Source organism: Sarcophilus harrisii, chromosome 3, assembly GCF_902635505.1.
Source record: "Sarcophilus harrisii chromosome 3, mSarHar1.11, whole genome shotgun sequence".
NCBI classification, from domain to species: Eukaryota; Metazoa; Chordata; class Mammalia; order Dasyuromorphia; family Dasyuridae; genus Sarcophilus; species Sarcophilus harrisii.
The window spans coordinates 220,540,920-220,554,284 of NC_045428.1; the positions used below are offsets into that span (position 1 = coordinate 220,540,920).

The 13,365-nt window shown below is 34.8% G+C and overlaps 1 protein-coding gene across 2 annotated transcripts in view; it reads left to right on the forward strand.

Moving 5' to 3' along the window:
- CYFIP1 (cytoplasmic FMR1 interacting protein 1) overlaps window positions 1-13,365 on the forward strand; it is a 159,885-nt gene that overhangs the window by 140,042 nt on the left and 6,478 nt on the right. For both annotated transcript variants that reach the window (XM_031959085.1, XM_003765622.3), the window contains one exon: window positions 6,190-6,280. In XM_031959085.1, the coding sequence (XP_031814945.1) occupies window positions 6,190-6,280 (91 nt within the window). The remainder of the gene's footprint in view (window positions 1-6,189; window positions 6,281-13,365) is intronic.

Sequence of the window (13,365 nt, forward strand, 5' to 3'; positions counted from 1 at the left end):
TGTATGATGAGTAATGAAAAGTAATGACAAAGGATCTTAGTGTCTTTGCCAAGAAAGCCCCAGATGGGGTCATGAAGATTTGACACACTGAAAAGACTGAGCAATAATAAACCCAATTAAATCCAGCTCAGTCCTGAAATCATTCCCTTGGGATATTTGAAGCTATTAAGGCGCCTCAGTTAAGTCTTTTCCCTATCCTAGGTCAGTGGCCTTCTCTCTCAAATGTCATTCAGTTAAGCTGGTTTTCCTCTGTTTTCTTTTTAAATTTTTTCTCTTTGTTTTCCTTTTTAAATTAATTATTATTTTTTTTAACCAAGGGAAGGGAAAGGGAAGGATGCCATCTGCATCCAGAAAAAGATCTAAGGAGACTGAATGTAAATTAACACATGCTACATTCACTTCTATTTTTCTGATCATATATATCTATATATCTATATATCTCCCATAATTTTTCCCTTTTGCTCTTATTTTTCTCTCCTAACATGATTCATAAAGCAATGTGCATTAAAATAAATGAACTTACTACAACTTTTAAAAAAAGATTTTGTTTGGACTAATAATAGGGAAATAGTCATCTAAATATGGCCAGACATCTATGAATAAGTATTGCAAGGAAAAGGAAAATCATTCAATATCTGCTGAAATTGGATTCTCCGGAGAGAATAAAACCACAACAAGATGTTTCTCAGTAGTTCAAGAGGGAAATAAGAGTTGTGAAAGTAGTTTTATGGCCTACACACCGGAAATCATTGACAGAATAGAAATAATGCCTATGTAGCAAACCTTCTCAGAGAAACAAAAAGAGAACAGTAGGTTGGGAATGTAAAAGTTTTCTGTAGAAAGGAAATTTTATTTATATCCTAAAGGAAATCAGGAAAGCCAGTAAATGAAGATGAGGAAGGGGAGAGCACTTGTGGTAGAATTGAAGGCTGATCTGGAATAAAAAAGCAAAAAGCAGTCATTTTACTAGAAAATAAGATCTCTATACAAACTAAACATTGACCTTAAAGAAAGGCAGTATTAAGACAACTTAAAGATCATAGGGCTTCCAGGAAAATACAAGTCAAAAAATCTGAATATCATGATGTAAGAATTAATAAAAGAACACTGCCAAGAACTTCAAAAGTGCCAGTTAGATAATTGATAGATTATCTCTAGTAAAAAATCCTATCCTACAAACTCCAAAACACATAGTGGATAAATTCATAGTTTCAATGGCAAACAAACAAAATGCAAGTGATCAAAGAAAAAAATCTTCAAATATAAAGAAAAAGAAATTTTGAATAATCCAAGACAATTCTGTATCTGCTAGAAACAACAAGAGAAGGAAGAATGTTCTCTTGCTGGAGCATTTCTATATGCAAGCATGTCCTTCTTTCATGTTTAATAAAGCATTATGTTAATGTAATGTAATAATATTTGGATTGCACCCAGAATTTCAAAGGTTTTTTGTAGTACTTTAAAGTTAACAAAAAAATGCCTTCCTCCAAATGACATTATGAAGTAATAGAAGTACTGTCTTAATTTTAACTATTAGGAAACTGATTAGGATGGAGCAATCTGCCTAGCAGTCACATTGCTTATTACAAAATCAGAATAGAATGTAAACTTCTTGGGGTTGTTTCTTTTATCTAGCACATAATGCTTAAATGAGGCAATTGATTTTTCATATCTCAGATATTGAGACTTTTTTTTCCCCCAAGATAACACATCATCTCTCAAAATAAAAGTAGTGTAGTTAAAGGAGAATTTAGATTGGATAGCATTTAGAACTTTGGAAGTAGAAAAAACTTTAGTCAATGTCACTAGTGACATTTTTTAAGTTCTTTTAAAGTAGCATACATTTTTGACAGAGATAGATACCCTGGGCTCTTAATGATGACTAGTAAAAACCTGCTATTTTCCTGTGGTTCTCTTATTGAATCTGGATTTTGTAGTCTTGTTGTTAAGGTAGTAGTTAATTACATAGAGAGAAGGAAAAGCAGTGTAAATAAGGGCTCCTGCAGACAAGTCAAGGCTTAGCCACTCACTCTTGAGTACTTACTGGAGTTAAAACTGTAGGAGTTCTGTTTTCTCTGATAAATAATGCATCTCATGAACATAAATAAGAATTTTTTTTGTATCAATGTATAGTATTGACCAATTCATGCCCTTATAATTAACATTTTAAATTTATTTTCTGCAGCTGTGACTATTAAGAGCTTTTAAAAAAAAAAAAAAGCTACATGTTCCAGATTTTAAAGTCCATCAAATTCTCTTTAAAATAGATTATTGATGTCTTGTGCTTTTACAACACCCACATTTCCCTTTCTATTCTTCCCCATTTACCCTCCCAAAGAACCATCTCTTCTAACAAAGAATAGTTTTTTAACATGGGGGGAAAAACCAAATCAGCAAAACTAATCAATACATCAAAAAAAAAAAAAAACCAAAACTACCCACTGTTTTGTGCAGTATTTCACACCCACGAACATCCACTTCTGCATGAGTGAAAAAACATGTCTTTTCATATAATTTCTTTGAGTCTATGCCTGGTTTTTACAAGATCACAATGTTCAGTTTCAATTGTTTTGTGGTTTTGTGTTCTTTCATTTATATTACTATAATCCATTTATATATTTTCTTTATTTTACTTAGTCAGTTCATATAAGTCTTTCCATAATGATCTCTATTCATCTTATTCCTCTTATGACATTAATATTCTATTGCATTTATGTAGTATTTATTTAGCTTTTCCCCAATCAGTGGGCATTTGCCTTGTTTAGTACTTTGCTAACCCAAAAAAGTGCTGCTATAATATATTTTGATGTATATGGTGGGCTGCCTCCTCACACATCAACACACATACACTAACACACAATTTCTTTTTTTTTTTTTTTTTTTTTGGATGGCCTCCTGGGGCATCTATGTAGAATTGGTATCTCAAAGAATATCAGCATTTTGGTTGTAAAATTCCAAATTATTTTTCAAAAGAGTTGTGCTAATTCACAGCTCTATCAATAGTACATTAATATACCCATCTTTTCACAGCCCCTCCATTTGATTCCATTTGATCCCAACATGTTTAATGGATACTTAGATCTTGACCTTATTGATCTTATTTATGGAAGGGTTATGGAATCCTTTCACCAGTGCAGATTACAATTATTCCATGCTTTTTCTTACTATGAAATTGTTGACTTTTTCTTTCATAGAAGATCCACCAAACACACTGATTATTATAGAATTTCAGCAATATATACCAATATATCCCTTAGCCTAAGTCCATCTCTTATCTCTCATTTTTTCTTCATGATTGGCTTATCTCCTTTTTTAATCATTCATGCCTTTAATTATATCTCTTACATAATTTCTTCAAATACAGCTCATCATTGATAAAATGCTACATATAGACTATTTATGTCCACTATATGCATGTTGCGATTCACAGCAATATTACTATCGATGTGAGAATGTTAAGTATTAGATAATAGACTCAAATCTAGAGCTGGGAGGGTCTCAGACCATCTAGCCCAATCCTTTTATTCTACAGATGAGAAAAATGAAGACCAGAGAAATTGAATAATTTCCTTGAAGTGACAGAGTTGGGTTGTGAACCTGACTTCTACTACACTACAATCCAATGCCTTTTTTACACTACCACAATGGTAGATTTTTGCAGAATATTGGATATTTAGGAGTAAACTTCACAAACACCTTGGAGTAAATTCTGGTATTGTATCACCACAAAGACTGGGAGATTAACGAGGTCCAGGAATCTTGCCAAGGGACTCTGAAAGAGGTTGAACATACAGGAGTCAGAGTTCTTAACAATAATTTGGTAGTAGCCGCTGTGCCCCAGGAGTTGTGCAAGGAAAGTATGCTTGGCAATTTCCTTTCTGGGCCTGCTTTTAAAACATTTCTTCAGTAATAACTTCAATTTTTTTTTTTAGGTTAACAGAAATTTATCTTCACTCCTGATCTTTGGGGGGGGGGGGGGGGGGGAGGGGGGAAAGAAAGAGAAAATCCTTGTGACAAAAATGCATAATTGGGCAAAACAAATTCTCACTTTGGTCACATCCTCATCCTCTCCAAAAAAAAAAAAAAAAAAAAAGTTATTCTCTATTCTGATTCTATCCCTTCTCTGCCAGGAGATGGGTGGTAGCCTTCTTTCAGCATCATTTCAGCATCAGTTAACGATTGTGTTAATCAAAAATTGTCTTGTCTTTTTATTATAATATCATGAGTATTACTAGAGTTGGGAGTCACAAAAATATATACTGCTCTTTAGAGGTCGTGATACCTCAAAAATGAAACATCTTTTTTTTATGGAAGGGAACATGAGCCATAGATTGGCTCAAAAGAACTCTGAAGAGACTGGTAATAATGGTTCTTGGATATGGAAAAATTTGAGAATCATTTTAGCAGTACCAGTTTCTAGATTTATTCTGAGCAAAAGCTTCCACTTTTGTCGATCTCTGCTTCTGTGAGTCATAGGTGCTTCTGTCTTAAAATGGCTAACGTCCTGATTATAGATAGGCCTTTGACAGTTGGACCAACCCTCAGATATGGTGAGTCAAACTAATTTAAAATAAATCATTGAAACTCAGGACTTTTATCAACTAGTTGATAGCAGTTGAAGTTGAAAGGATTTATGAGATGGAGTTAATGTTTGTAAAGTGCTTTAAATAACAAGAATGTTAAGTGTAAAAGAACTTTTCCTTTGCAGTGCCAAAAGTATTTTACAGATTCAATGATGAGTCCTTTGAGGTAGTTAAAGTCTTACTGGTATTATTTCCATCTTAATAATAGAATAGAAATTGAAGCACAAAGGAGCAGATTAATTTATCTTTGGGTCATTTAGTAAGTCAGTAGCAATTTAGGATAAATCTTGTGCTTCCTAATTTCTGCAAATACACAAGATGTTTAGGAACATTTAATACTGAATACTAAATGAGTTTTATAAGAAAAAGAAATTATGGTCATGGTCTGGATCATGGGTGTAGAAGCAGAAGTGATGGCCAAGTCTGGCTCATTTATTTAGGGAAACTGAGCCTTAGTGAAATAATTTGCTCAGATCATCCAGCTAGTGAATTTCTGGAGTAGGATTTTAATTTAGAACTTCTAGACTCCCGGGTCCAGCACTCTATTGCATCTTGTCTAATAACATCACCCTTGATTGTAAGTGTCCAAAGTTGGATTTGAATCCAGATCCTCTCGAGTGCAGAACCAAAGTGATTTCTACTGTTATGAAACTGCCTTGTCAGTGAAGTCCTTATTTTGGGGTCTGAGAATAAAGTTACTAATGAATTTGAAGATGTGCTATGTAAAACAGAAATGGCAAACACAAGAGGTTCAACACTACAGCATGCTGCTGGAACCAGATTAAAATGTGACTGGGAAATGTTTAATAAAAATAGAATATAAATGATATTGTTTCTAAATCAGGATGTTGTCAGTGGGAGATCCTTATACAGTTAGTGGTGCTATTACTATTTGAACTTAACCTGAGGTTAGTATCTCTTTTAATTGCCTGTGTACTGGGGCATTGGGGCATATGTGTGGTACAGATCCTATAGTTTCATAATGAAGAGTGGTAATGGTTTATCGTGAACCATTTCAGTAGGTAGTAACCTTAACAGATAAAGGGAGACCAAACTTAGCTCAGCTGCCATCTCTGCATCATGAAATTTTGAGAGCCATTATAAACATCCTAACAGGGAGCACAAATGAAATAGAATGTACTTGCACCATCAGAAATGACTTTGGAGGAATTCCAGAAAACAGAGTTTTCTATGAATAGATGCAAAGTATGAAAAAATGAAGAAAATAATATAAGTGCAGTATTCTAAGTAAAATAGCTCAGTTTAATTGCATTGACCAATCTTGATCCTAGCAAATAGGTTGATAAAACAATGCTTCCCTTCTCTAATAAGAGAAACACGAGGGACTGTGGGTGCAGAATGTTGCATATAACTAGCTAGGTGTTTTGTTGCTCAGTTTTGCTTAACTTTTTCTTTATTTACTAGGAATGATTCAGTGAAAGACATGTTGGTAAATGAGTGGTGGTGAATACTTGGGAGCACAGCAGCTCATGGAAAAAATCCTGAGATTCAGGAAATATGACTTGTTAATGTGTGAACCACCCATATTGGTGAATTACCAAAGCATTCTAAGTAACACAAGTTTCCAATGTTTTACTCCCTGCAGTTGCAAGGTACCATTCTTCAGTATGTGAAGACATTGATGGAGGTGATGCCGAAGATCTGTAGATTGCCCAGACACGAATATGGCTCTCCTGGTGAGTGACCAAGTGTGTATGGTGTGCTTGTGATATGTATTGGAGGTTGTGTGTGTCCCTTTCCTTATAGAAACAGTTTAAATAATTTATTGACTAACTAAACTTCATCCCTCAGTTAAGCATCAGATGTTTATTAAGCACCTACTTCTTGTTGTTTGGCCTTCCTTCTCATAGACACTGGGATTTACAAGTACAAAGTATAAGTACAAAGAAGGAAATGGTCCCTATTTTCAAAGAACTTCCATTCTAATGGAGGGGACTAGTACATAAACTATACCATACAAACTTCCCCAACATAAAATAAATAAATATGAATATATAGAGGGTAGATAATGTAGATAATGAGGGGTCAGAAAAGGCTTCATTCAGATTTTGTACATAAGTGGTTCTTGAAGGAAGAGAGGGAATCTGTAAAGGTAAAGAAGGGTGTCCATTCTAGGTTTGTCTCCTAGGCAGAGCAAAGGATGATTTTGTGAGGAATAGAGAGAAGGCCAGTTTGGCTAGATCCAAAAGTGGGAGTTCTATGAAGATGACAGAATAAGTGGAAAGACCTTACATTGTTATAACCCATCAAATTGATGGCTTTGAAATGAGTGTCTAAATTCTTTCTGAAATTCTTATGGGGAAAGGCGGAAATGTAGGCTGATATTAAGTAGTCTGGCTTATGTTTGAAGAAAAATAATGCTCAAATGAAATTAGGATTCTCCATTCCCAAGAAATCCACTATTTGTTGGTAATATTCAGGTTTTGGGAAAGGGTGTGATGCTAAAAGAGCAGTCTTTAGCTGTTGGGAACACAATATGTAACTTTGCTTTACCTCTGGTAAACCTTTTCCCTTCTTTTGAGAGGGTGATGGTGATACAAGGAGACTGAGACTATTGCATTGTCTGACCTCTCCCCTCTTCACTCTGCCTCCAATTTATTTTTCCCAGTCCACAAGCCACACCTGTGTCAGTAAAGGCTGCTTTCACAGCTGTGGAGGCTCTCGGAGAATTGACCTGCCCCTTACAATGCACTTAGCCATGGTCCTTAACATCTAGCCATATGTAAATATAACTTATTCTTATCATTACATTTAGAAAATCAGACTTTGGCAGATACATTTGAAAGGTAACTCCCAGGAAGAAGGACAGACATTAAAAACCTATTTCATTCCTATATATGTATATAAGTCATTTGTAATAACTAATCACAGGTTCATTTTAGTCACATCTTTGGGAAGGTACTAGAAACTCTTATTTAAATCTGTAAGCTTTTTCCACTTTGTATTACTTTCTTTTGGATTCCTAGCTCAATATATTCATCCACTCACCAGTCTATCACCTGGTTGCTACAGGCACTTTCCTTGCCTAAGGGAGATTTTCATTAGCCTCATCCCAATTTGAAATGTCTTGACCTTTGCTTTAGGGTCTAAAGTACAATGAATCCCTGCTTATTTCAGTAGAAATCTGTTTTCTTTGTTTATGGCCACACACCAGATTTTACCCTTAAGTAATTTAGCACTCCCCGAGTTTCATTCCCCAAATCAGACTCTTCATTAGAAGGGCTTTATTGGGTTTGAGTGATTAAGAATCCAGCCATTCCAGACTGTTTTTTTTTTATTTACAGATTTTTCTTCTAATGAGAATTTGTCCCTACTTAAGGGAAACATAAGCCACAGATGGGCATATTAGGTCTTTAGGAGCCTTAACCAAAGATTCTGTTCCCATGGTAACAGTCTTAAAGTGACTTGCAGCATACTTATTTTGAGGCTATTCAAATCAAATAAAACAGTTTTAATGATTTCACCAACATAGTGAAAATTGAATATTGCAGGAATCTTTATCTTTAAAAAGAAAATTAAAGAATGTGTGTGTGTTCAGTGTTTATATTCCCTATTTGTATTCCAAATGATGATAATAATAGCATCTATATAGCATTTTAAAGTTTGCAGAGCACTTTATAAACTATCTCATTTTATCCTCACAATAATCCTTGGGAGGCAGGTGCTCTTGAAACTGTAAGAATTTGTTTGCCTCAGTTTCTTCAACCTTAAAACAGAGACCTCAAGTACCTACTTACCACAGTTGTGAGGATAAAATGAGATGCTTTCTAGTTTTGGTCTGATTTTATATATCCATTCTGCTACCAAGGTATGATATTATTCTGTGGTAGGTTTAACTGAGTAGGCAGCAATTGGAGAGTTTATCCATTCATTGAAATCCAAGTCATCACTGCAGCAACACAGTACAATGGACTTTGTCCTACCATCTTGGCTGGAAAAGTAAAAGTATGCATTAATCTTTTTAGTGTTGTGAACTCATCTGTTGTCAGTTTGGTAAAGAGTATGGGTTTTGTAATGTAGAGAACTTGTGATAAGCTGATTAACACTTTTTAAGTGCACAAAATAAAATACATATGATTACAAAGTAACCAATTATGCTGAAATACAGATAACAAAATATTTAAAAAACTAACAGATTAGACAATTGGTGTTTCTATGGCTCTTTCTCTGGGAACATGGTACCCTTTAGGCATCCTCTCAATAGATATTCCAGAGGGAGTTTACAAAAACAAAAGCCAGGGCAACCAATGACAACTTTGAACTCATTAGCTCTCTTCCATTTGACAGTCTCTCCCTCTGGTGAAAAGGCAGAGAGAAAATGAATATTTAACAAAGGTCCTAAAAGTTTTACTGGAAAAGTCATTCTTTTAGTGGGAAGGTGTTTGATATTCAGTGATCATTAATCACTAGTCCCAATGACTATTTGTGATGCATCACATTAGTTGCTGGGGATATGAATATAAAGAATAAACAACATATGAGAAGTATAATCGGAATAAATATAAGGAGAATATAAGTATTAACCACAAGGTTATTTGGGAGGCAGGACAATCAGGAAGGCCTTTTGGAAAGTGGTACTCAAGCTTCATTTCAAAGGAATAGCGGGATCTGGTGAGGCAGAAGTAGGAAGAGTCTGTGTTCTAGGCATGGGTGGTCACCATTGCAAAGTAAGAGACAGGAGATGGAGTGCCACAGAAGGAAGGTTGGACCAGAAAGTTTAAAGCCCAGTTGTGTGGCTATGGGAATGTGTGTGAACCTTATTTATATTATTATCATATTAAAAAAATTAGGGGCAACAAGGTGGTACAGTGGATAGAGCACCAGCCCTGAAGTCAGAAGGACCCGAGTTTAAATCTGGCTGACCTCAGACACTTAATACTTCCTGGTTGTGTGACCCTGGGCAAGTCACTTAACCCCAATTGCCTCAGCAAAAATAATAGTGATGATGATGATGATGGCCAATGATTTTTGTAATGTAGAAAACTAGTGGTAAGAAGTTGCCCATCTGTCATTGGTAGTGGTATCAATTCTGCATCTCAGTGTCGGAAACCATGGTATATTGGGAAGAGCAGCCAGCATATAACAACTGTAGCTCTTGAATCCAAGTTTTCTTTATATGAGCCTGAGCATCTTTTCACTAAACCACGGTGTTTCATCATGAGAAGTATAATATTGTAATTACACAGTTGATGATTAGCAATGTTCAACAGAGAGAGATTAGAGCATCCTGGCATTCTCTTTAAGGCATTTTTAATTTGTATAAATATGTTCATTGTGGAGGAGATGATCCAGGCAGCGTGATGAACTCACCCCTAGCTTCCAAGTACCATATCTGAAGGTGAAGGTAAGAAGGTAGGAGAGTGAGAGGGGACTGGACAAATTCCATCTTCCCTTGTTATCCAGTGGTGTTGATTCATGTAGAATGCTATAAATTAAGATTGTTACATATTCTAGGAATTACATTATTCTAGGAAAGTTAAACACGCCAAGAAAAAGGACAATAAATCAAATTCTAGCAAATTTTTATATTTCAATATGTGTGTGTGTGTGTTTATTTGAATAGATCAATAGATTCCTCCCATGCACAAATATTTGAATAGTAAAACCCAACTATTTAAAACCAAATCCATTCAGATATACACTTTCTGAGATCTGGGATTGCTTGGTGTTTAAGTATTCCCAATCTTAGCATAGTATCTTACACAGAGTAGGTGTTTAATATTTATTAAATGAATATGGACCCTGAGAAGAAGTTGAACTCTGAATGAGAATAGTCATGGTTGTAGAGCATGGATAATAAAACTTACCTTTCTTACAGGGAGGGTGAAGGACAAAAGTTGTGAAATATTTTATACTCTATACATTCATTTTGTGGTTTGTATTTGCTTCACTGTTTTTCAGTTTTTACTAAGTATAGTGTATAAAACAAGGCAACAGTATATTTTAAAAGTCTATCATAGAGAATATGACTGCTGCTTTGCCTTCAAGAAATATATTTATAAAAAAAATGCTGCTCTGAAATAAAACTGTTTTTGCTACTTTCAAATGAGGATAGTTCCAAAACCATTCCAAGATTCTTATAAAGAAAAATTGGGGTGTCCTGCCCCCTCAATCCCATCTGAAATAAGGTAAATCTCCAGCGCTCATTTCCTCTTTAGATTTTTGTGACCGGGTCCTGCAGTAAAGTGATTGTGATTCAGTGCTTTTCCAGTTACGGATTGTTCCATAAATAGGAAGATCCACTCTCTTACCTTCGGGGGTAAAAGGATCAGAGCACCTGCTGATCAGAGTCACTGTTCCTAATCCCTCAGTTGCCATTTCAGGGAACAGATTAAATTCAAACTCCCAGTTTAAAAAACAAAACAACAACAAAAAAGAACCTCCACTAAATTATGACATTTCCTAGTGGACACTAGCTTTAACCTAATCAGCAAAAATTATCTGGGCAAAACCCTACTCTAGCCTCTGAGAGGTGATTTGAATTGTATAAAAATAGCTGATAAACCATGAATTTAAAGATGACTTTTAAAGTAGAAAGATAATTTATTTAAAAAATTATTTAGGGGAAAGACCTATAGTTTTAAGCTAGTCTTAAGAAATTTGCTGAATATCATAGTCATTTTTAGCATTTATTTTTGCCTATTATGTTGTGGTTATGTACCCAGAATTAAACTAATAGTTTTCATCTATTATGTGCAAGACATGATGCTAGAATAAATGGTTACAATGCAGAATTCTATCTTAAAGATCTGTATTTAAATAAAGACTAAGGAGGAGGTAAAAACATCTGTGATAAGGGGAAACATTCAATAAATACATAAGGGTCAACAGGAGTATGGAAAATCACAACCAAAAATACAGAGATGACTTTTACTTAAAAATTCAGAAAAAGGCGGCAGCTAGGTGGCACATTGAATAGAGTACCAGCTCTAGTCAGGAGAATCTGAGTTCAAATTTGGTCTCAGACACTTAACACTTGCTAGCTGTGTGACATCAAGCAAGTTACTTAACCCCAATTGCCTCGGGGGGGGGGGGGGAACATATGGAAGAGGTGACTCCTGAATTGGACTATCCTGATGCTGATAATTAAACATAGACTAGCATGGACTGCCTCCTTCAGGTCCAACTCTATATTTTAAAACAGTTAATCTTCAAAATCTATATGGTACAGTAACTTACTGTTTAAAAATAGAAAAAGTGAATGGATAGACAAGAATTAGAAATGTAGTAGCCCAGTGTTTGTTTTAACTCAAGAATATTGGACAAGAACTGTCAAAAAAAACTAGAAAAGCAATTTCTTTCTTTCCCTTGTTCTGAGATCAGAATCTTAAACTTTATAGCACTAAAAGTTTTTTATTAATAGAGGAAAATATGTGGAAGATACTTTTCTAATAAGGAAAGAATTCTTAGTGAAAGAAGAAGTACAGACCATTATAGAAGGTCTGAAAAGGTCATTTCAATTACATAAAGTAGAAAATCTTTTACATGAACAATATCAATAAACCAAGGATAAAAAGAGAAAACTCTCAATTGAGGGAAAATAAGTTTTGCTTCTGATATCTCTCATTTAGGGCTGATATCCAAGATGTAGAAAACGAATACAAATTTAACCATGTCACTTCTTAGTGGATAAATGGTTAAAAGATATGAATAGTTTTCAAAAGAATTTTGAAAATATTAACTATACAAAATCCAGTTCCAAATCACTAAAAATTGGAAATACAAACTTAAAAACAATTTCTAGGTTTTACTTTGCACCCAGCAAAATGGCAAAAATGACAGGACAGAAGTAGTCAGCACCGGAGACACTGAAGGAAGTGATGTGACCTTTTATGGGAAACGAACTATTCGCTGCTGGGCAGAATGGCTAAGCAAATTTTCATATTACTATAATAGGGTATTATTTCTCAGTAAAACTTCCAAACATGAGGAAATAAAAAAAACTTGGATATAAGGAAACCTATGGAGAGTACAATAAGCAGAATCAGTAAAACAATAAATATGGCTATGGAAACATCAAAGAACAATAGTACTAGTTATACTGACCCGTATTGCTGCTAGAGAAAATTTGAAGAAATCTCTCTCTACCTTTTATTGGAAAGATGGGAAATGATGAGATTGGAATACTCTTATCACATGCACCTTTGTGAAAAAGAAAGGTGCACTATGGTGCCGAAGTGACTAGTATAAAAACAAAAGGCATCAGTAAACTTTTTTAAAACCCTTAGATTTCACGCTAAGGATATTAATGAACTTTATGGGATCTTTTTTCAATAGGATAGTTGAAAGAGGAATCAAATTGTAAGATGAAATGAGGATTGAGTGTGGTCTACCCCTTTTTTAGATTGGCAGATGATAGGGAGGAGAGAGAATGATAGAAAGGATGTCAGAGTCAGAAAATAAAATTTTAAAATAATCACAGAAGGGAAGGATTCAGGCAAGGAGTCAAGATTAAAGGTGCATAAAGGCAAAGGAGATGACAAATATGGAGAGGTTAGCCCTGACAAAGGGACAGGTATACCTTGTGAAACTGGAGTGAAAAGGAAATTGGAGAGATTTTGTTTGCTTTTATAATCCTACTTCAGTAGGACTTAGGTCCTCTGCTTAGAGAAGTGGGACTGCTCATGAACTTTCAACATTTGAGATTAAAGGATACTTACCATGGAGTATAAGAAAAAGACCCCTACTCAGGAAGAAGAATGTGGCCTAATCAAGAACAAAATCATAATTTATGGAGAAAAATTTAGAAAACTGAATTGTG